The sequence below is a fragment of the Phocoena phocoena genome, chromosome 1 (assembly GCF_963924675.1).
Source record: "Phocoena phocoena chromosome 1, mPhoPho1.1, whole genome shotgun sequence".
NCBI classification, from domain to species: domain Eukaryota; kingdom Metazoa; phylum Chordata; class Mammalia; order Artiodactyla; family Phocoenidae; genus Phocoena; species Phocoena phocoena.
In genome coordinates, this window is record NC_089219.1 from 2,109,467 (window position 1) to 2,133,064 (window position 23,598).

The 23,598-nt window shown below is 62.5% G+C and overlaps 1 protein-coding gene across 1 annotated transcript in view; it reads right to left on the reverse strand.

Annotated features, from left to right (window-relative positions):
- MEGF6 (multiple EGF like domains 6) overlaps window positions 1-16,243 on the reverse strand; it is a 100,681-nt gene extending 84,438 nt beyond the window's left edge. Inside the window, exons 1-3 of the mRNA XM_065896114.1 lie at window positions 16,128-16,243; window positions 10,522-10,656; window positions 4,971-5,080 (exon numbers count right to left, since the gene is read on the reverse strand). Coding sequence (XP_065752186.1) covers window positions 4,971-5,080; window positions 10,522-10,656; window positions 16,128-16,243 — 361 coding nt within the window. The remainder of the gene's footprint in view (window positions 1-4,970; window positions 5,081-10,521; window positions 10,657-16,127) is intronic.
- Window positions 16,244-23,598: the final 7,355 nt, after the last annotated feature.

Genomic DNA, 23,598 nt, shown 5'->3' on the forward strand with positions numbered 1-23,598 from the left:
CCAGGATGCCAGCTCTGCAAATTCCCACACTGGGCGCAGGGCTGCCGTGTGGCATCCAGAACGGAAAAGGAAAAGTGAAGGGCAGAGGCCAGCAAGCCGAGGGCGGCCCTCCCCGGGGGCCCACGGCCGCCTTCCTGCAGCTCCTTCCCCGCAGGCCCCGACCGGCCAGGCCCAGCGCCGCAGGACCGCACAGGAGGTGGGAGGGAAGGGAGGCCTGCCTGGCGGTCCGACAGTGGGACGCAGGGGCGCCGAGCCCAGGCCTCACCCCGGGGCCCTGACTATAGGCACTGGCACCCAGATCCAGGGCTGCATCCAGTGGTCTGGGCTCCCGGCGTGGGGACCATGGCTTCAGCCCTTCCCTGTTCCTGTGGCCTGGAACCTTCCCTTCCCTCTGTGGTGGGGCTCTTCCTTGGGCACAAGCAAGGCCCACCACTCACATCACACAGGCCGCCAACGCCCTGGACAGAGAGGCCTCCCAGACCCCACCTAAGCCAGCACCACCTCGGTCAGCCCCTTCCCACCTCACTTTTCTCTGTAGCTTTCCCACTCACCAGCATGTAATCTGTCCCTCCCTCCCTCCCTTCCTCCCTTTCTCCCCCTCTGTTCCATGAGAACAGGGCAGCGCCCATGTCCCCTCCCATGCCCAAGCGCAGCGCCCGGCACCCCGTCGGCCCTCCACAGACGCTGGTCGAATGGATCACCTGCACGCTTCCCAGTACATGCTTTAGGGACACCGTTTTATTGTTTTGCCTTTTTGCTTCTTTTTCTTTCTTCCTTTTTTAAGAAAAAATGAGTTTGGAAAACACTACACAGTCTGTCAGAAGCCTGCAGCGGGGCTTCCCTGGTGGCGCAGTGGTTGAGAATCTGCCTGCCAATGCAGGGGACACGGGTTCGAGCCCTGGTCCGGGAGGATCCCACATGCCACGGAGCAACTAGGCCCGTGAGCCACAACTACTGAGCCTGCACGTCTGGAGCCTGTGCTCCGCAACAAGAGAGGCTGCGACAGTGAGAGGCCCGCACACTGCGATGAAGCGTGGCCCCCGCTCGCCACAACTAGAGAAAGCCCTCGCACAGAAACAAAGACCCAACACAGCCAAAAATAAATTAATTAATTAATAAACTCCTACCCCCAACATCTTCTTTAAAAATATATAAATATACCCTCATTATCCAATCCCACTAACCAGATAAAGAAACCCCTTACCATTTGCAGCGCACACTGGCATATCAAAGCCTCTGAGAAGTCCTGCAAAAGCAGTACCTGCTTAACATGCTTTACACAGAGCTTCCCTTTCCCAGGGCTCTCTTCACACCCACGGAGCCGGTACAGCCCCTGGCCCTGCCTCGGGCACTGCCTCTCCGACCTGTGGCCTCCTCCGATGGACTGAGCCCAGCTCACATGGAGAGAGTTCAAGCTGGAGCTACAGACAGTCTTCCCGGGACCCATTCCATCTCAGGCTCCACGTGCTCACTCCAGGCCAGGTACCTCGTCTGTGCATTTGGGTCCCTGCTTCGATAAGGGGGAGCCAGGACCCAGGGTGACCATGGCTGAAACACTGGGAGCGTCCAGGCAAAATCTGCCCCCTGACTGGGATAGAGGTGGAATTCAGAGAGCCACTGGGCAGGAGGGCACCCCAACAGCAGGAGGCCCCCGGGCACACGTGCTCTGGACCCACAGGTCCTGGGGGTCACCAGGCACCCCGCCCAGCTGGCACCTCTTCTTTTCCGTCACCTCCCGGTCACACATGCTGCTAAGTGGGTCTCGGAGGAATCCCAACACCATTAGAAGCTTCCTGCACAAACACCACGGGGGCCTGATGCTGTCCCGCACGCAGCCCAGTTTCCAGGTCACATCCCAGGGAGGACATTTCACTGTGGCTGGTGGAGAGGTGTGGGGCCAGCAGGGGTCAGCGTCCCAGGGCCCTGCCCCCGCCTGCCTACCTCTCCGGGTCCCCTGGCTGCAGAGAGCCTGGACAGGGGGACAAGGGAAGGGGCTAGACAGGCTGGCGAGGGGGCAGTGGGGAAATGAGGAAAGGGGCGAACAGACCGAGAGAAAGAGGGTGGGCGGGAGCCCTGCGCCTCATCGCCATCCCCTCTGCTCGCTCTCAGGGTCTCAGAGGACCCTGACCCCGTCCGCAGGCCTGACGCTTGTTGGCACGCAGCCGGGAGGGGACTCACACCTGACCTCCCCGAGGCAGGGCTTTCCAGGGACTGGGGGCTCCGGCACCTACTGGGACCCCAAGACCCCCACCCCAAGACCAGTGCTTGATGCGACCCTGCACCTGACCCCAGTGCCCCCTGCGAGAGCCCCCGGTTAGAAATGCACAAAGGGCTTGGAGCCAGGCTTCCGGAAGGCTCCAGCTCCACCCAGCTGGGAACTAGCCCTGAGGGGCTACAGGCAGAGTGACCCCAAGGGCTCAGCCACGATGTGGGGCGGCCGAGGAAGGGCCCCTGGCCGCCCACCTCTCCTTCCTCCTTCCCCTGCCTCCACTTCCTTTTCCTGGGCTCCAGCCGGCTCCCCTCACACCCCAGCGCCCATCTGGCTGGCCTGGTCTGCCCATCCTCACGCATCAGTGTCATTCCAGTGTCCTCCAGCAGCAGCCGGCCTCCTGGCAGACCCGAGCTCCCCATGGGCAGGTACTGACCCACCGGGTCCCGCTGAATCCCCAGCGCTCAGGGTCAGCGGAGCCAAGACCAAACGAATGAATGAGTGAAAAAATGAACGGATGAACCAATGAGCCGGGGCTGAGGGCAGGATCCCGGGCTCTTGCCCTGCCCCGTGTGAACCGCCACCTACCCTCACACGCTGGCCACCCGGACACTTGGGGGACAGGTGAGTGCCCCGAGAGGCCAGATCACAGGGCTCTTCCTAGATCATTAAAAAAAAAAAAACAGATAAAAGCCAGATACATAAATAAGTAAATCCTGCCCTAAAAATGAATTTTTGAAAACAAACAACCAAGAAAGCCAAAGCCTCAAGTTCAGGATACACGAGGGGACCCTGTCCTGTGTCTCCTGGCTGACGGGACAACCTGGACCCCCAGGGCCTAACTCAGCAGCCGAGATCCCCCCATTTCCCCACCACCCCAGCCCTGCCCTCAGCCAGCCGCAAGGCCCAGGCTGCCCTGGGAGGGTCCCGGCCGAGACCCCTCCCCACGGCTGAGAAACCCCAAAGGTCAGTCCTGGGCTGGTTCAGGACGCACCCGCCGAGCGGTGTGGCTGCATCCCCCCTCCTGCCGGCCGGCCAGGCCAGGGCAGAGCCAACTCGACCACTGTGGCCAGGGGCACAGGCAGAACCACAGGACAGGCCCACCAGGCTAGGGGTGAGACTGTCATGACCCCTGGCACTACGGACCTGACCCAATGCTTGCCTCCGTTCCTGAAAAGCCAGCACTTGAACCGTCTCTGCAGCGGGCCTCCTGGGGTCCAGACGGCTCTTGGCCCTCCCGCTTCCCTCACCCAACCTGGGATGGTCACTCCAAGACACAGGTGACCCCAAGGGTCACAAACCCCAGTTCAGGGGTGCACAGCGGACGATAATTGTGGGAAAACTGCCAGGTGAACCTGGACCTGCACCTGCCCCTCCCCCTGCCCAGGAAGCCAAGCCCAGAGGGTCCCCACCCCAGGCCAGACACACGCAGGTGCACCCAAGGCCCTCCCTGGGCGCGATAAGCCACACTCTCCCTCACAAACCCGGGGGGACGCAGGCCTAGACCCCACCTCCTCTCCTCCACAGGTCACCGCTGTAGAGATGAGAGCCACAGAGAGAAAGGCTGCTGTCAGAGCTGGACACTCCCACCCGGGGGCCGCTGGCCAGCGTCCACCCGGTCCCCTGCCTCCCTTCCTGGGGAGAATTACTCATTTCCTCTCCTGGACAAACATGGCCACACCTTTTACTTCCCCCCTTTCCCGCTGGAGCTCACAAAGGGCATCTGTGGCCTCCGTCTATGGGCCCCCGGGGGCCGGAGAACAGGCGGGGACGTGACCCCTGAAGTCCGGTTCCCACCCCAGGCACAGAACGGCCCACCCGCGGTTAACCCGCTCCGTGGGGAACCATTACCCGCCACCCCTCACAGTGCAGCCCGGTCTCACCCTGTCCAGATGCCACGGCGCCGGTTCAGGGGAGGCCTGACCCCTGGGTGGGCAGACCTCTCCAGAGGAGGGACACTGCCTCTTCGCACCCAGTCAGCCTCCCCTGCTGGCCCACCTGTGCCCACACCCGCAGGCCGGGAGCCCTTCCCAAACACCTTACAGCTGGACTCCAAGCCATGCCCATTCCTTTTACGAAGCAGAGGCTTCACAGCCAGCCGCTAAGATCAGAACCCGATTCCAGCCCCCCTCGGTCCCCGTCCCCGAGTCTGCGGCAGAGGCTGCCCGCGGTCATGTGCGGATGCTCAGGGGCTACCCACCCCCGCATCTGTCAGGACCTCCCTCTTTGAAGGAGGCAGCAGACGAGGAGGCTGAGGCCCAGGACGCTGGTGAGGGGGAAGGACGGACCCGCAGCACAGGGCGTGGGCAGGCTGGACGAGGGCAGGCGGGGCAGGCGGGGCGTGGGCAGGCGGGACAGGCGGGACAGGGGCTCACGCTCTATAACGCCGACGCCACACCGAGCTCAGGGGCGTCTGAGCCCACTGGCGCCAACCCACGGCCCCGGAGCTGCCCTCGGACCCCTCCCCGATGCCGGGCACTTGGGCACCAGCAGACGGCCCCCCCACCCTCCAGCTCGGCGTCCCCGCCAGCCTTTCCTTCCGCGGCTCTGGCCAGCGTCGGGGGTGGAGGACTCACTGGGCCTTCTCCTTCATTATGTCACTTAAGCAGCCTCTGGCGAGCAGAGTGGCCGAGAGAGAGGCCCTGAGGTCTCCCACACCGCGCAGGAGCCACATCCCGCTAGACTGGACGGGAGGCAGTGGCATCTGCGGCAGGAGGGGGGCGGGGCGGGGCGGGGTGGGGCGGGGCTGCCGGGCACTCACAGGAGAGGCAGCCCTGGTCTCCGGGCTGCTGGTTCCACCCCGGGCAGCACCGCAACACGGTCTGGGCCTCCGTGGCGTACACCTGCCTGTAGCCCGTGTAGTAGACGGTTCTAGGAGAGAAGGGAAAAGGGGGGCGTTACCGTCGAGGGACCGGGCTCGAGGCACTTCTGCCCGATGCGTTCGGCCCTCACCGCACCCAGTCCCCCAGACCGATTCTCCCACTGTCCCCTTTTCACAGCCGAGCAGGTTAAGGCACGGAGGTGGGCGGAAGGTCTGCATCCCGCGGCCGCACCAGGTGAACGAGGGGCCACTGGGGGCAGCGGGGGCGGGGGGTTGACAGCCGTCCTGGAACCGGCAACAGGGCGACATGCCGCCCCTTCCCTCTCCAGCCCCAGGGAGGTCCCAGCTCTGAGCCGGCCTCAGGACAGGCATCGTGCCCCACACGTGGCTCTCATCGCCAAGCCAGTCTGTGAGGGTCTGGGGGTCACACTCAGTGTCCAACCTGGGAGCGAGAGTGGCTCCTGGAATGAGCCCCGTGGGCCAAGGTGCCCAGTGCTGGGCGGGCCGCACCCCAGGCTCTCGGCCCACCCGTGCACCGAGGAGGCAGGTGGCGGGCCTGTCCTGGGGCGTCCCCGAGGAGGGATCCCTTCCCTCACCAAGGGCTGCCCGAGGGAGACAGGCTGATGGGGGTGAAGCAACGGTGGGCAGCAGCAGGAGGACCCGAGTGTGTGAGCACACAGCCCTGAGGTCAGAAGGGAGCAGGCAGGAGGGCTTCCTGGAGGAGGGTGGCCCGGGTCCAAGGCTGGTTCCTGCTCTGATGGGAGAGGTACGGCCTCACAAAGGCTGAGCAGAGGGAGGCAGAGCCCCACCCAGGAGCTGGAAGCAGGCAGCTGATCCAGCCAGCCTGGGGCCTGGCATGGGGAGTGGCCGCAGGAAGGTGGTGCCCACGCACCAGAGAGAGACCGGCCTCACCACCCAGAGGCGTAAGGGCCTCCTGTCTATCCCCTCCCCAAATCCAGATTGCCCCTGTAAGCCCAGCCATTCAGGGCCACCTCTGCCAGTGCAGCCCCGGCCTCCGCCCTGCTTCTCCTGGCATTGCCCAGCCCCGGACTCGCCTGCAACCATGAACCTGGAGCAGAAGCCAGGGTGGGGGGTAGGGGGTGCCCCGCTCCTACTCAGCCCCCCACCCACCTCCCTCCAGCTGCACCCCAACGCCAGGGCTCCTGGGTCCCTTCTGGAAACCTCTGCTTCTGCTTCTTCCGAGAGTGGGTGAAGCAACGCCAGGATCTGCCTGACACCCCTGCCAACCTCCCAGGGAAGCCACCCTGGCTGCCCCTCCTGACACCCCAGCCCAGACAACCTCCACCCCCATCTGGTGATGGTCAGGAAGACGGACGACTAACTGCCCCGCCTGCCCCGAGCCCAAGCGGAGTCCCCCAAATCCATGCCCACCCGGAACCTGTGAAGGTGGCCTTATTTGGAAATAGGGTCTTGACAGATGTCCTCAAGTGAAGACGAGGCCAGCGTACTGGCTTAGGGTGGGACCTAGTCCAATGGCCGGTGTCCTCGTAAGAAGAGGGAACTGTGGACACAGACAGAGGGAGAAGGCCAGGCGACCACAGAGGCAGAGACTGGCGTGATGCCGCCACCAGCCCAGGAGCGCCAAGGATGGCCGGTCATCACAGGAGCGGGGAGAGGCCTGGAGCAGACCCTCCCACCAAGCCTCCAGAAGGGACCACCCTTGCCCACACCTTGCCCTCAGACTTCTAACCTCGACTGTGAGAGTGTAAATCCCTGTTGTTTTTAGCCCTCAGTTTGTCATAATTTGTTACAGCAGCAAAAGGAAACTCATACAGGACCCAGGGCTCAGCACAGGCCCTGGGGTCCACGGCTGTGAGGTCCCTGGGTTTACAGTGACAAGCCTGGTCAAGGGGATGTCGGGGGCAGGAGCGGGGGAGAGGGACAGAGAGCGGAGGAACGGGAGGAGGGGAGGGGACAACCCAGGGGCCACCCTCCAGGCACAGCACCCTCGCACCCACTGCCATCTGTAGAACTGGCGACCTGGGGCTTGGCCAACAGCAGTTGGGTCCAGGGCCCTGGAGGCCCCAGGAGTAGCGGGAGCAGCTGGGCTGCCGTCTCCAGGTCATGGACACCTGGAGACATGGGCACCCCTGCCCCCAGCTTGCTCTTCCCGGCCCTCGGGAGTGGCATGAAGCCCGTGGCCGCCGGGGGACCTGGACCCCACCAAACAACCAGGGCGCTTCCCAGAAGTGTGAACGCGCGCACGTCACTGCGTACGGGCAGCTCGGGGGACTCTGCACGACGCCACTCTGGCAGGACATGAAACCAGTTGCCTGGAGAGAGACCGACCACAGTGGTGGACAATGTCTGGCAGGGCGGATGGTGTCTGGGCCCTTCCGTCGTAAATATTTCCCCTTTCCCTGGGCTACGTGCTGTTCCTCTCCGTCACCGGGAAGACGGGCCAGCTGGGCCCATCTGCCGCCCTCCCCAGCATCCCCTAAAGTTAGTGACCCTTGGAGACAGCGGGTCAGCCTGCAGCCCCCACTGGGCCTGAGAGCCAGCCCTTGCCCCCTGCAGCTCATATGGGACACCTCCCGTGGGAGAGTCACGGGGGCTCTGGCCACGGCCAGTAGCTGGTTCCTGCAGGGCCAGGTGGATAGGGGGGCGTGGCTACCAGGCTGATGTCCACTCCTCCACCTTATGCAGACTCCGCAAAGCCCAGGCTCCAGCGCAACGGGATCAGTGGGGAGGGGCCTGGTGGGAGCCCACATGTGGGCTCCGTGCTCCCAGCATCCTCTCCCTCCCCACCCCGCTTCCTTCCTGCCCCCCAGGGGGCGCATGGCCCAAGCTCCCCCACCCTGGGGCAGCCTGTACTGGCGGGTTTGTCAGGTAGACGCCCGCTATGGGGAGAGGGGCAGCAAGCCCCCTGACGTCCTCATCCAGTCTGTCAGGTATCACCTCGCCTGCTCTGGGGCAGGAGAGAGCCCCGTGTCACCCCACATGGCCCTGCCAGGGCCACGCAGCAGGCCCACCAGCCCAGAAATCAGAAGTGGGAGTCACCGCGGCTGCAAGAGAAGTGGCAGCCGCCACGTAGCAGCCACATGTGTGGCCTGGCCCGTGGCTGGTTCCATAATCCTCCCCCAGCTGCAGTCCAGGCCTGATGCCCCCGCTCTGCAGTCGGGGAACAGAGGCTCAGACAGGGTCTGACCCTAGAGCGAGGTTTGGCCCACTGTGAGTCCTCGTTTGCTGGCCGCCCCCTGGGAGCTCCAGAGAGGAGGGACCTCCTGTCTGTCCAAGGGAGGGAGGGTGACCCTGAGCTGGTGCAAGTTGGGGTGCGGTCAAATCGTGGGGTACAGAGCGTGCTGCCTCTAAATGCAGCTCCTCAGACGGCAGGGCCCTCAGAGGTTGCACCCACATTGGTTGGGTGTGGGGGAGCGGAGGGGCTGGCCTCCCGCCCTCGCTGCTGAGATGCAGCCCGGCCCCTCCCCCATCCACGCCCTGGCTGCGGGCATGGGCCGAGGAGAGGTGCCGGCAGAAGCTGGAGGGTGGCTGGGCACCAGCGTGCCCTGTGTTTCCCAGAGCACGTGGGATGCTGGGGCCTCTGCGGACATGCTCCTGATAGGCGAGGAGAAGTGACACGGACCAAGGAGGGCTGGACGCTGGTCTGGCCGCGGAGGAGGGAGGGCTGGGGCTCAGGGCGGGCTTCACGGGGAAGCCGGAGCCTCTGTGGGTTACTGAAGGATGGAGAGGAGCGGGCCAGCGACGGAGCCCACAGCCTGGACGGCCACTGGAGGGCCAGCTGTGCGAGGCATTTTGGAAACCTTGCACAGCTGAACGGTGGGCTCGGCCACAGGCGTCGTGGGGGGCATACGACACTAACAAGCTAACAAGGCCAGGGGCCCTCTGGAAGGGAAACGAGGCCGGGACCCCCACAAACACTAGCCACTGACCCCAGGAAACGCTGCAGGACGCTGACCGCCATGAGCACCGGGGCGGGGAGGCAACCTCGCTCACCTGGAGCGAGAACAGCCCAGCAGAGGAAGGTGGAGCCCGGCTCCAGCCCGGAGCCAGGCGCACGGGACGGTGGCCGCCACGGAGCCAGGGGCCCGCACTGCTCCCGCGGAACTGCGGCGGCCCTGCTGGGTTTCAGGAGGGAGGGTCCCTGACACCCGAACTGGGCGGTGCAAGGACAGGACCCCAGAGGCCCTCCCGAGCCTTCCCAGGAAACTGCGACCCAGAACACACACCCCTGCCCCAGGCTGCACACAAGCTGAGGCACCAGCCACCTTGGAAACGCTGTCCCCCGCCCTGCCCAGGCCAGCCTGGAGAAACGGTCTGACAGCCAGTAACAGGGGCCTCCGCAGCACGGCCACCCACTCCACTCTCCAGCCCAGGGACCACAGGGCTTCTGGTTGCTTCCAAAAGAGCGCCCTTTCACCACAAGTTGGGGGGCGGGGCGCAGGAGGGGGGTGGCAGCTGACATGACCTGATACCCGTTTAGCAAATCCACCTACATCCATGTGAGTGTGGAAGCTGGGAAGGACAGACTGCAAGATGCACGTCTCAGGAAACGATGGTGGTGATTTCTCCTTCGTGTCGGGCATGGCCCAGCCTCGGCCCTCCTGACCCTGGGGCGGGACCTTCGTGGTGGAAGGGCCATCCTTGCCTCCACCTGCCCCATCCTTCCAGCCCACCTCTCACAACCCAAACTCTCCAGACACGGCCAAGGTCGCCAGCAGGGAGACGAACCTCCACCAGCTGAGAACCACGCTGAGACGTAACTGCCCCGTCTCTCTCCGTTCTGCACGTGTACGAATCATACAGCAAACGTTTAAAACTAAGGCCGCCCCCCACCCCCGCTCCCGGGGGCAGGCCCAGCAGGTTCACGTCCCGAAGACCTGGCCCGAAGACCTGGCCGAGAGGCTGGACAGCACACTCCCGTCGGAGGACTCAGCCCTCCTCCCCAACGACGGAATCCCCTCATCACCTCACCCCACCCAGCTTTGCAACCAGGCAGACGCCAGACCCCGAGTCTACAGAAAGAAGAGAGATAGGCAAAGGCACTCCTCTGTTTGACTGTGAAATAAAGTCTCGAGCAATAAAGGCTTCACACGGGCTTGGGGTCAGAGAGTAGCAGCCGCCTCCAGCCAGGACCTCGGCAGGCTGGGCGCCCCGCTTTTCCCCCTCTTGCGTGGTCAGTACCTCTCCCTGCAGGGTCCCCTCCTGTCCCATAGAGTCTCCACCTTCCCCTCCGAGGCCCCCTCCCCACGGGGTCCTCCCCCACCCACCAGGGCCCCAGGTGGCCGCTGAGCAGGCACTTACAGTCTGGGAATAGCCCCCGTGGCGGCCACACCCCAAGGGTGGTGTCAGAGGCCTTGACCTCAGATGTGGGGCTTCAGTGACGGGGCGGGGGCGGCACCTGTGCCCTGAGACCCGGACAGCCCGGCCACCCCTTTGCCTGAGTGGTCCATGCTGAGCTGCGTGTGAGCAGCCCCCACCCCCCACGGGACCCGGGGAGCCCTGCACGCACCTGCGTTTGTGGCCGACACACCAGTCCCGCCGCCCGCAGCCCGGCCTCCACACGGGCACCATGCGGCTGAAGGCCTGCACACAGGGCTGGCGACGGCCCACCAGGGTCAGCTCCCGCTCCGCACACACGTTGGGCCTGGGACACAGACAGACGGTCAGCACTCTTGTCACCAACACCAACCCCCCTGCACGCTCACCCTCGGGCACCCAGCCGTCCAGACCCGAGGCCGGGCCCCGTGGCAGGGCACCCAGCCCGGTGCCCACCCCAGGCCTGCACAGGCCTGGCCTTGAGGGAGCGGATGCTCAGGGGAAAAAGGAGGGGCTCACAGGGCCACGTCTGACCCTCCCCCTCACATGGGCCACGCCACCCGGAGCATCCCTCCAACCCTCGCAAGACCCCAAAGCGTAGAGGCCACTGCCCCGCAAATAGGGGAAGTGGAGGTCCTGGGAACAGTGACGACTTGACCCTGAGTCCGTCTGACTCTGACCCTGGCGTTCTCTAGCCCCGACTCTCCCTGCCTCTGAGACGCCCCAAGCTGGGGCTCAAGCATGAGACACAAGCCAGGGGACCTCCCTGAGCCTCGGGTGCCCCCTGGCAGGTGAGGACTCGCAGCACTGGCCTCGCAGGTTGTCGTGAGGGTTCGCTGAGCCGGCACAGAAAAGGCTCCTGTCGGCCAGGGCAGGTGGCCTCGTAGGTGCCTCCAGGAGAGACAGGCCCAGGAGGAACTGCCGTCTGCAAACCGAGATCAGGCCCAAGTGAACTGCTGTAGGTGCAGCATCCTGTCTGCTCCAAACTCTCACCCACCCCTCTGCCCAGCACACAGACGTCAGGTCTCCGCTCTCTTCCCGCGGGGGCAGGGAGGAGCGGATGAAGGGAGGGGAGGGCTTAGGCCCGATGGCCTCTGAGCCTCCAGGCTGCAGGGCCTGGCCTGGACCCTGAAATAGCCCCCCGAGCCGTGGGTGGCCTGTGAGGATGGAGGCGACACATTCCGAGGACAGTTACAAACACAGGCTCTGGAGCCAACAACCCAGGCCTGGGGCCCGCTATGCAGCCTGAGGAAGGTTACTGACCCTCTCTGCACCTCGGCCTCAGCACCTATGAAGGGGGCAGCAGGTGCCTCAAGGGCTCCTGACACAAGATCACACGTGTCTGGAATCTGGCACGTCCCTGGCTCAGAGAAAGTCCCTGTGTCTCTGGGTCACAAGGCCCCACATCCCCTGGGATGTCACCACCATTCCCGTACATATGCCGACCCAGCTCAGCACGCAGCATGCCTTGTCAGGGCCTTGGGGAGGGCACGCCATGGCTCACAGGGGTCCATCATCTCAGGGGGGGCTGCGGGGGGAGCAGGTCTGGCCACTCGGTCAGCAGGAGAACCGGCCCGCACGGAGCTTGGGAAGTTGGCGCCTGGCAGAAAACCCCAGAGTAGGGGCTGGTGCTCTCCTCTGAAGGGCCCCCTCTTTCCTGGACCCCTCAGACCTCAGCCACGAGGGCCGCCGCTAACCAGCAAGATGACCACGGCGAGGCCACACAGCAGCCTTTCCGGTACGTGTGCTCTGGTCACTCTCCCGTCCGCTGCCCGCCCTGTCCCCGCCCCCCCAAGGCACCTGCGTGACTCTGGTCCCCCAGGCCTGCAGGGCCGCCTGGCTTCCAGGATGGCAGGTTTTCCCTCTGGTCGCACCTCGCTCTCCACATCCCTGAAAACGGTTAAAGGGAGGAGGGGCTAGCGCTGGAATGATTTTCTCCTCTGGGAAGCTTCCGGCACCTCAGAAGCACAAGCGTAGCTGGCTTTTCCATTTGGAAGGAGGGAGGAAGTGGGATGGGGGAGGGAGAGCCGAGGAGGAAACAAAGAGGCCAGTGGGACGAGGGCACAGGAAAGACCCCTGAGGTGGAGCAGAAGTCCCTGCTCGGGCCCCTCTGCTCCTGAAGTTGGACCCAGCTGCCCATCTGCGGGGAGGGAAGGCAACTTCCCAGCTACAAAGTGAACACAGCTTGGGCGGAGGGGGTACTCATCCCAGCTGTCGGGCCATCTACTCCCCGGGGCAGAGCAGGGCTCCTGGAGGCTGGTGGCCTTCGCCTGGAGCTGGAGGTGAGGGTGGGCACGAGATGCGTCCCTCCAGGGTGGGCAGTTCCTGGGCCCACAAGGCACCAGGGTGAGGGTGGGGAACACCGGGGAAGGGAAGCGGGGCAGCTGGCCTTGCGCAGCCAGGGAAGCCTGGCTGCACACACCCCCTGGTCCGGGAAGGGGGCTGCGTCTGTTTTTACAGGCTCCGGGGTCCTAGGGATGCCGTGACCCAGGCAGATCACTCTTGGACACCCGGATCTCCCCACCAGACAAGTGGACAATCGATCAGAGCGTCAAGCACGTGCCCAGCAGCAAACGCAGGGCCTGGCATGAGGCAGCTGGCCATAGATGTACTCCTTCCCTGCCCTTTCCCTCCATCCATCACAGCCTCAGCCCCAAGAGAGATGGGGAAGCAGGACCCAGATTCCGGGAGTTGCTCACAGGCCGCTGAAAGTACAGCTCAGCTTTCAAACTCCCTGACCGGTGAGCAGGGGTCTTTGAATGACCAGAGAAAACCTCAGCCTCAGCCTCAGCGAATGGGGGCCGTTCCAACCCTCAGGGCCAGTGGGTCCAAGAGTTACTTGCAAGCAGGGACTTGAGCTTGGAGGGCCTGTCCCTCTCTGGATGGGAGGGGCCCATGTAATGAACTGATTGCAAAGCACTGGCCATTTTCCTAGCACAGCTGCCCAGAGGACTCCAACCCAGGGGGAAGCAGTGCTGTGAGCTGATGTCTCCTCTGAGCTCTGCAGCCTCACTCAGGTTGGTCAGAGCTCCCTGTGCCCAGGCGCTGCTCCCACAGCCCTGTGTTGACCAGCCCCACACACAGTCAGCAGTCAGTCCAGGCCCCAGGGAGAAAGGCCAGCGCCCTTCCATGGCCGCAGAGATTCATTTCAGAGATGTAAGTAAATAAATAAGTAAGCGTTGGCTGGTTTGGAATCTGGACACGTGGGCCAGCAGGAGCCAAAGGACCAGCCACGTCACTCCTGCGTCCCAGCTGTCGGGACCCCAGAGCCCTTGGGGCTGCCAGGCAGTGGGAGCCCCCGTAGAGCACCCTCCTCCTTTGCCTCCCCACAGGCCCACCATGGAGGTTTTAAGCCGGCCAGAGAGGGTGGGGCTGCCCGCGAAGGGAAGGGCGGCACCGGCGACGGGGCCTTCGAGGAAAAGGACTTTCTGGGACCCACGCTGCTCTCCGGCCCCTCCCCTGTCCCTCTGGGGTGCAGGGAGCAAAGAGGCAACTCTGGCACCTCCAGGAGTCCGCTGGCGCCCACCTCCTTTCTGCACAGAACAAGCTGCGGAATGGGCCCATTCACAAGGTGTCTCGGGGGTCTAGCAGCTAGAGCTAGCAGCCCCCCACTTGTTCAGCCAGCCAGCAGTGCCCACTGCGGCCCCACCACAGGTCCTGGCAGGTGCTTACAGACAGGAATGGGAAGGTGTGCTCGCAGGCGGCACGGAACTCAACACAAGGAGGGCATCAGAGACTGGAGGGACGACGCCCCAGGATGAGAAATAGGGGCACAGGCCCCCAGAGGGCAGGTGGGAGGCGCCCCAGGAGGAGGGACAGGAGCCTTGAAGGATCTGAAGAGCAGGGGGAAGGATGGGGGAGAAGGGGGGAGGACAGGGGAGGAGGGGAGGGGGAGAGGAGGAGGGGAGGAGGGGGAGGGGAGGGGAGGGGAGGAGGGGGAGGGGAGGGGAGGAGGGGGAGGGGAGGGGGGAGGAGGGGGAGGGGAGGGGGGAGGAGGGGGAGGGGAGGGGAGGAGGGGGGAGGGGGAGGGGAGGGGAGGAGGGGGGAGGGGGAGGAGGCTTTGGAGAAAGCAAGCAGCAGGAAGGCTGACCTCTCCTGCAATCCTCCAGCGGCTGGTGGAAAGCCCTCCCCAGGCTGGCTAGTGGCCTCCCAGAGCCCTGGGTGAGTGGGCAGACCCCAGGGAACAGGCTCAGTACCGGGGGCCCGGAAGGGCGATCAGTGGTCCCCACAAGCGCACTGGGGCAGAAGCCTCTCTTAGAGCAGAGCCCTCCATCCCCAATGTCCTCACCGGCTGAGCAGGTGTCCACCCTGACCAGCACCCTGGGATTCCCGGGAGCCTGGGCCTCTGGACATCCCCAGCCAACCGTGTGAAGAGCAGGCAGGCTGAGCGGCCAAATGCCCCGTGATAATCCCTTCTGAGGCCACAGCTTCCTTTGACAAACTAAACTCACTGGGATCACAGCAAAGAGCAATGCTGGGCAGAAGTCACACGGAGAGGCGGGACTCGGGGCCCCAGACCACGCTCCTCTGAAAAGGCCACGAGGAACTCTTCCTTCTTGGAGTAAAACAAGACCCAGGGCCCAGGGGGCGTGGACTTGTCCCTTCCGCAGCTCCGCCTGGAAGCCCGTCCTTTCCTCCTGTATGGCCAGGTGCACAGGGCCCTTGGGGCAAGCCCTGCAGAGGAAGCCCCAACCTCAGCCTGGGCCCCTCGCTGCCCCTCTGCAGCCCCTCAGCTGCCTTTCCAAGCTCTGCGGGCCCCCGGCCCAGCACCCTGAGGGAGCACGGGGATGGGGGCTGCCAGCAAGCTCTCCCCCATCCCTCCTCCTCCAGACCGGCTCACTTCGCACCAGTTTTCCTTTGAGGCCAACACAAGGATCGATTTGCTGTTTGAAAGAGACCGCTAAACAGCCCACTGGGGAATCATCTTTCAAAATTAAATTCATCTTGGCTGGCTCCCTGACCCTCTCTTCCTGCCCGTTCTGGTACTGAATGCCTTCTGTCTCCCAGGCCCAAAGCCCACGTGTTTAACACATAAACCAAGCCCAAGCAGCCCCCTGTCGGGCACAGCCCCCAGGCCCCAGGAGACAGGCTTTGGAAGGAAGTGGGCACAGGCTGCTTCTTGGCCTTCTTGGCCTTCCCCAAGCTCCCTGGCCGGACCCTGCCCAGGTTCCCTCACCTCGGCTGGATGCAGGTTCCACCCAGCCTGCAAACCCATGATGCAGAGTCAAGACAGAGGAGGGGGCTTCCCTGGTGGCACAGTGGTTGAGAATCCGCCTGCCAATGCAGGGGACACGGGTTTGATCCCTGTCTGGGAAGATACCACATATGCCACAGAGCAACTAAGCCCATGTGCCACAACTACTGAGCCTGTGCTCTAGAGCCTGTGAGCCACAACTACGGAGCCTGCATGCTGCAACTACTGAAGCCCGCGCGGCTAGAGCCCGTGCTCCGCAACAAGAGAAGCCACCGCGATGAGAAGCCTGAGCACCGCAACGAAGAGTAGCCCCCGCTCGCCGCAACTAGAGAAAGCCCGTGCGCAGCAACGAAGGCCCAACGCAGCCAAAAATAAATTAATAAAATTAAATTAAATTTTAAAAGACAGAGGAGGAAGGGGAAGGCGAGAGGCCGGGTGGTCCTGCCACGGAAGCGCCCCCAGACCCAGCCCCTTGTCTCTTAACCTCCGCCTCCCCCGTTAAGGCAATGAGCCCCGTGTTCTCAGGGCCCCGGGGAACAAGCCGCCCAGGGCTCCGGGGCTCCGGACGTCCCGCCAGCCCTCCCGCTCCCGTCCCCGCTCCTCACATGCCGGGCTGCAGGCGGAACAGGGCGCCGGCGCCCGCTGACACGGCGGGGAACAGCAGCACCAGGGCCAGGGCTACCGCGCGCCCCGCCGCCCCCGCCTCCGGAAGGACAGGCATCGTGCCCGCCGCGCCGCGCCGCGCCGCTCCCTCCTCCGGTCCCCGGCTCACAGGCGGCCCAGGCGGGCGCTCGGAGCCGCAGTCTCCACGTGCGCCATGGCCCGGGGGGGCGCACGGGGCGCAGCCACAGGTGCCGCGCCGGGTCCCGCCGACCGTGAGGTCGCCTCAGGTGGCGAGGGTCCGGCTTCCTGCCCGCGCCCGAGGGCAGCTCAGAGCGCTGCGCGCCTGGGTGAGCCCCGCCAGACACCCGCCCCGGCGCGGAAAGCCCAGTGCGCGCCGAGCCCCGCGCGGGAGAGGCCGGCCCGCCTTCGCCACGCCCCCTGCCCCGACTCCGCCCACAGCCCGGCGCGACCCGATCCCGCCCCGCCCCCGGCTCGCCCCCCGGCCGGGACCCCGGCCCACAGCCCGTCCCCGCGCAGATGCTCCACTCCCGGACCTGCCCTCCCCGGCTCCCAGCCCCGCCCACAGCCCCGCCCACACCCCCGCTTGGGTCCTCAGCCCCGGCGCCCCACCCACCCACCCACCCACGGCTGCCCGTTCGCGCTCCCGGCTCCTCTCGGGCTCAAAGTCCCAGGTCCCGTGCGACACGAGTGACCAAGGGGCGGGGCACCAGAGATCCCGCCCCTCACCCCCTGCTAAGGCAGTCCTCCGTGACACCGGACCCCACACCCCCGTCATCCTACGGGGGGGGGGCGGGGGTCTCTGTCAGGCCAGCCCTGCTGCCACCCTGCTGTACAAATGGGGAAACTGAGGTCCGGATGGGAGCAGCGCCCCTAGTCGCCCCTTGTAAACTGCAGATCCGGGAACTGAACAAGGCGGGCTGGCTCTGCAGACCTTGACTCGATCTGCCAATCTAAGAAAACCGCTGGATCACGAGCTGAGAGCAGACGGAGGTCCGCAAGTCCGACGGCCCCTCGGCGGTGTCCCAGTCAACACATCCAGATGTTTGGTTTTTCACATTCTGGAGACTGGACGCCCAGGGTCAAGACGCTGACTGGCCTGCAGACGCTGCCTCCTGGTGTGTGCTCGCCTGGTGGGCGTGGGAGATGGGACAGAGACCGCAGCACTGGTGTCTCTTACTCTTCTCCTAAGGCACCAGACCTATAGGATCAGGGCCCCACCCTTATGACCTCATGTAACCTTAGCCACCTCCTTAAAGGCCCATCTCCATATACAGTCACACTGGGGGTACGGGCGTCAACGTATGAATTTCGTGGGGAACACAATTCTGTCCACAGCAGGGTGATTTCACCATCTTCTGAAACCCCAAACACAGGTTGACTCCCCTGCTCAGTGATGCCCCGACACGATCCGGTGTGCCAACCTCTCACTCTCACCCCTCAGCCCCTCACTGGGCTCCCCAGAGCAGGACTGGCCCATGCTCCTCCTGGTCTCCCAAGGGCCTGCCCTAAGAGAGCCCAAGAGTGCCCGTGTGAGTGCGGGGCCCTGCCCTGGGGTGCAAGTCCCCGCCAACCCCGAGAGCTTCCCAGAGGTCCCCCCGCTGGCCATCTTTAAAGACCCGACCCGTTCCCCTCCAGAGCTGTGCTTGGCACGAAACGGGTGTTGGGTACGCGTGCACGGGATGAGTGAGCAGCTTAAAATGTTCACCAGCTTCCCCGGGGACTCCCGCCCGGTCCCCCGACGTGGGCCGAGGGGGCCCCATTCTTTAGGAACATTCTCCTGCTTCTTGGAGAGAAAAAGGAAAGGATTCAGGTGGGTCCTGTGGGTTAAAACGGAGGCTGCTCGCAGGGGGGAAGCAAGGTTTGGTGGGGCCTGAAACGTAAAACGGGGGGCCTCTTGAAAAAGAGTTATGTAAAAAGAAGTTATTTTGCTAACTTGACAAAAATGCATGACCTGTGCGCACATTCCATTCCCCCTCCTTGGCCCTAACTTGGAAGGGCCCCTGAAGCATAAATGTTTTTGGCACCACCATAATCCACCTCTACCCGCCCGGCACCAAGTTCAGCTGTCAGGCGAATTGTCCTAAGGCAGGTGCCAGGTGGGCAGGCAGGTGGGAAGAGGGTGGGCACTTCCTGCGGGACATCCCTATTCCTAGGACACCTACCACACCCCACACACTCGGGAGGGCTTAGGCTCAGGTGTAGATGCGTGAACCCGCAGCACAGAGGTCACCTCCCCAAACAAAGCCCCACCCGTGCAGACTGTCTGGCACCCCCGATGCTCCCCCGGCACCCTTGCCCATCTCCTCCCCACAGCCTGAACCCTGAGGGCATGGGAACAGTCAAGCATCCGACTGTTTAACTTCCAGTGTGTGTTGCTGCCCAGGCCACCAACATGCCACGAGGGGGTGCTTAGATTTTATATTTGAAACAAGTAATCAAACAGTACACATGTGTTGAATACACTTTTTAAAATAAATTTATCTATTTTATTTATTTATTAGTTTTGGCTGCGTTGGGTCTTCGTTGCTGCGTGCGAGTTTTTCTCTAGTTGTGGCAAGCGGGGGCTACTCTTCGCTGTGGTGCGCTGGCTTCTCATTACAGCAGCTTCTCTTGTTGCGGAGCGCGGGCTCTAGGTGCGCGGGCTTCAGTAGTTGTGGCACATGGGCTCAGTAGCTGTGGCTTGTGGGCTCAGTAGCTCCGCGGCATGTGGGATCTTCCTGGACCAGAGCTCGAACCCGTGTCCCCTGCACTGGCAGGCAGATTCCTAACCACCGCGCCACAGGGAAGCCCATTTAATACACTTTCATAAGTGGATTTAACTCAGACAACTTTTCTAGTAACCCAGCTAAGCAGACTGCAGTAAACACCCCCTGAGAATTCTCTCTCTTTGTCCATTTTCATTATAAAGTGACAGTTTGCGGACACTGCAAACATTTTCCTGGTCTGTAGTTTCAGTCTTAAGGTGGTTAACGATGCTTCTTCCAGACAATCTAAGTTCCTAGTTTTGTGTCCTCAAACCTATAGGCGGTCACACTGCTGTTTCCCCTGTTGCCTAGAAATGCTGTAGGCACTTAGCTGGAAAAGATCATGAATACATTTTTCTTTCTTTACGACATCTGGGCATGCAAATGTCATTTCATGTGGAATTTACCTGGCTGTGTGCTGGAAAGGGAGACTCTACCTGGTGGGTCGTCCAGGTGTCCCAGGGCCGTTAGCTGGCCAGCCTGCTTCCTCCGATGCAACACAGCATCTTCAGCCCAGACAAGCTGCAAGTAGAACGTGTTTTTGTGGGTTTTTCCACTCCAACCCCAGTGGTTCTACCGTCTGCCCTGCACCACCGGAATGAGACACTCCCATGATGCTCGCTGGTGATGGGCTGGAGCACCTCCCCATCAGTCCTTTATTTACCTGCAAATTTCTCTGGGAATTCTCACCCATCATTCTTCCCAATGGTCTCTGGAGCCCCTTTATCCAGAACGTTCAAAGTTGCGCTGGACTTTTTATTGGAATTACATTAAATGCATTCATTAATTCCAGGAGAACTGGCACTCTACAGTGATCCAACTCTGAGAAGGGCAAGAAGCATGGGGGGTCAGGGGAGATTTACTCTGACGGTGGAGGAGAGGCATGCAGCCCACACCGTGGGGCACCGCCACGTGTAGGATGGGGATTGAAGCCCACGGATTCCCACAATGAACCCACGGGGCCTCTGTGTGTGAAGGCTTCAGATTCCCTTTGAGCTGGAGCTCAGGAAGGATGCTTCTTAGCCCAAATTCCCATCCCCAAGGCCTTTAGCCAGACTGTAGCAAAACCTCCCAACTCCACCCTGGGATTCACTGGCCCAACTTACAAGATACAGACACAGCCTGGTCCTCCCGATGTGGAGCATTTGCAGGGCCACTCAGGCCTGGAAGAGAGCCCTGAAGGTGAGTCTTTTATGAAAAGCATGGTTAAAAGACACTGCTTGGGGACTTCCCTGGTGGCGCCACGGTGAAGACTCCGTGCTCCCAATGCAGGGGGCCTAGGTTCGATCCCTAGTCAGGGAACTAGATCCCACATGCATGCTGCAACTAAGAGTTCATATGCCTCAACTAAGGAGCCCATGAGCCACAACTAAGGAGCCCTCGAGCCGCAACTAAGGAGCCCCTGCTGCAACTAAAGAGCCCACCTGCCGCAACAAAGACCCAGCACGACCAAATAAATAAATAATAAAGAAAAAGACACTGCTTGTTAATGGTTTTGTCTCACTCTGCTGGAAATGATAAAAAATAGCCTTTGGACCAAGGAAAATTAACGTGGGGAAGAGGAAGACGCATGCCACCAGCTTGGCTGGTCCCTTGAGCAGAAAACAGCTCCCTCCCGCTTTCCCAGAGCTGTGGCCCCTCCCCTCTGCGGTCCTGCCCAGTCCCAGAGGATTGGAAAACAGGGTCCCGGCCCAGCACAGCCTCTGACGCTCCCTGAGCTAATGTTGTTCCAAGTCCAAGAGAAGAATCCAGCGTCCCATCTGAATTTTTATAGACACTTCTCCTTGACGAGAGAGCAAGAAAATTAATTAGCACCAGAGGCATTTCCAGGTCCCAGAGGAGAGGGCCTCGTGCAGGCAGTGTCCACAGGGGTCTCTGCATCCATGATAGTGGGGGGGGGCACCACCACTTCCCACAAACAGGCCCCACCGGGAGAGGACCGTGAATCCAGCATCATTCCTGGCTGGAGCTGAACGATGGCTAAGCTTGGCATCCAAAACGCTATGCCAAACGCTTCGCCAGCTGGATGGGAAGCTTTCCGGTTCTGGTTCTGGAGTCTGGTTCTACACCTCCTCGTTCGTCCCCGAAGAGAAACCGACCTCAAAGAAGCCATCCACGCAAATGTAAATCGGGCCGTGTGACGGGGCCGGAATGGGGTGGGTGGATTCGGAGCAGATGCCGGGTCGGGACGCCTCTGCTGACTCGCCACGCAGCTCTGGACGAGGCCCAGTGCCTCTCTGTGCCTCTGTCCCTGTGGTGAACCAGGACCAGAGCATCAGCCCCGAAGCTGGCTCCTTCTCGGCCGCTGGTCAAGGGTCAGCAAGTCGACTACGGCTCAGTGAAGAGACCGGCCTGGCCTGCCCCTCCTTCACCCCTCCCTCCCTTTACCTGGGGTGGGGGCGGGGCCGTATCAAGAAGGGTGTTACAGACCCCCCCACCCCGCCGCCAACCCTGAGAGCAGAAACCCGCCCACTCATTCACCAGTGCCAGGCGTTGGCTACAGCAGTATGTGGGACAGAAGCTATCCCCCAAAACAGTGGTCTTTCTAAGTCCTGGCCCCTGGGACCTGATAATCTGACCAGATTTGGGAAAAGGGTCTCTGTAGATGTAATTAAGCTAAGGATGCTGGGATGAAATCGTCCTGGACTTAACCCTCAACCCAATGACAGGTGTCCTCATAAGAGAAGCAGAAGGAGATCTGAGACACAGGGGAACACAGGGGAGGCCACGTGGCCACACAGATACAGGATGAGAGGGATGCACCCACAAGCCAAGGGACGCAGGACACAGCCAGCCACCACGAGAAGCTGAGGGAGGAGCACAGAGCACAGGGGACCAGCCCAGCCACTCCTCTCAGGCTTCTGGCCTCCGGACTGCGAGACAGCAGGTTTCTGCTGTTTTAACCACCCAGACTGTGGTCATTTCTCACAGCAGTTACAGGGCAAGCCAGCGCCGACCCCAGAGGCCCACAGAGGAGGTGGCCGTGCACTACGGATGCTGGAGCTCCCCCTCCCCCAACCCGCGCCAGCCCAGCCGTCTCAGCAGCACCAGTCCTCCGGGAAGACAGAGGCTTCTCCGGAAGCCGAGTCTGGGAGACGCGGGACTTTGTTGCTGGACACATTTTCCATGGTGCAGTCCGTGCATTTCTCGGGAACAAGGCAATACGTGTCCCCCTTCCTGTCCTCCCTCCGCTGCCACGTCAACCAGGACCAGGACAGATGTCCCAGTCCTAGGCAATGTCCTTTCCAAGATCTCCTGGTCCCTATCCTACCCTGATGTCCCCCAGTGACCGCCCTGAACCGGGAAGCACATCCGTGCAGCCAGACCTTCTGCCAGGTCCCACCATCACAGCGCGGCTGCAGTTCCCGCCAGGTGTGGACAGAGCACTCGGGGCACCTGGGCCCAGTGAGGCGGGCCGCAGGGTTGGGGCAGAACAAGACTGTCCACCTGGTCGAGTGCAGGATGCGATGAAAGTTACCATGGAAAAAACTCAGCCTTTAGAAACTGCAGGAGCACCGTGTCCGTCCTGTCTCCCCACATCCAGCTCGTGTGCCTTAAAGCCAGGAGGTTTGGAAGCCCACCCTCTTACCCCCAAGGCCACAGCCGCCCCCCATCCCATCTGCTGGGAGGGTGTTTCTTTGTTGAAGGAGACCCGCCAAAGTCAAAGATCAAGGGCAGTCTCTACGCTACACCACACGGCAGCTCTTACACGGGTCCCTGGGGCCAGGACGGCCACCAAGCACTGTCCAGCCTCAGGCGCAGCCCTGGACCACCAGGGAAGTCCCTGACGTCCTCACCTTAACCCGGTGACACCTGCAAAGACCCCAACTCCAAATAAGACCACGTGTACGCATGTGGAATGATGGTGGCTGGCTCTGCAGCCTGGCTCCCTCCAGGAAGGAGAGGCCTCGCCCAGAAGGCAGCTGTCTCTGCAAGGTGAGTCTGGCCCACGGAATATTCCCCGGGCTCTGCCTTAACCTCCAACCTGGTGCACCCAGAGCCCCGGCAGCTCTGAGGTCCCACCCGTGCGGTCCCCGTGGGCTGTGCCGGCCCTGAGGCTCCCCGAGCCCCATTTCCATCAGAGGCAGATGGCAGAGAAGGGACCCATGGATTTGGTAAAACGCTAAGCACAACTTCTGGAAGTTTAGATAAAATAAGAATCCACACCTCCCAGCTGAGACTTTGAAGCCTTCCGCCCGCCCCATGGGACGAGAAGATGACCTTCACCTCCTGCTTACAGACGCCGCACCCGGCTCCGGGCTCTGGTTTGAAGGCCCCGTGTGGACGATTCTGCCACCTGCCGCTGGGAGTGGGAACAGCCTTTCAAAAGCCCCAAGAAAGAAGCATCGCAAACTCAGGGGGACTCAGGTCAGGGGAAGCCACAGCCAGACTCGGCAGGAGACCCCGTCCTCCCCCACGACCAAGACGCGCCTGTGGACAGCGCCGAGTACCATTTGAGCCCCCTCGTTGTTTGCACGTGTATACCCCTCTCTCACAGGGAGAACTGTGTCCCCTCCTGAGGCACACTCAAGTCCTAACCACCGTCATTCCACATGCATGCACGTGGTCTTATTTGGAGGTGGGGTCTTTGCAGGCGTCACCGGGTTAAGGTGAGGACATCAGGGACTTCCTTGGTGGTCCAGTGCTGAAGACTCCATGCTCCCAATGCAGGAAGCCTAGGTTCGATCCCAGGGAACTAGATTCCACA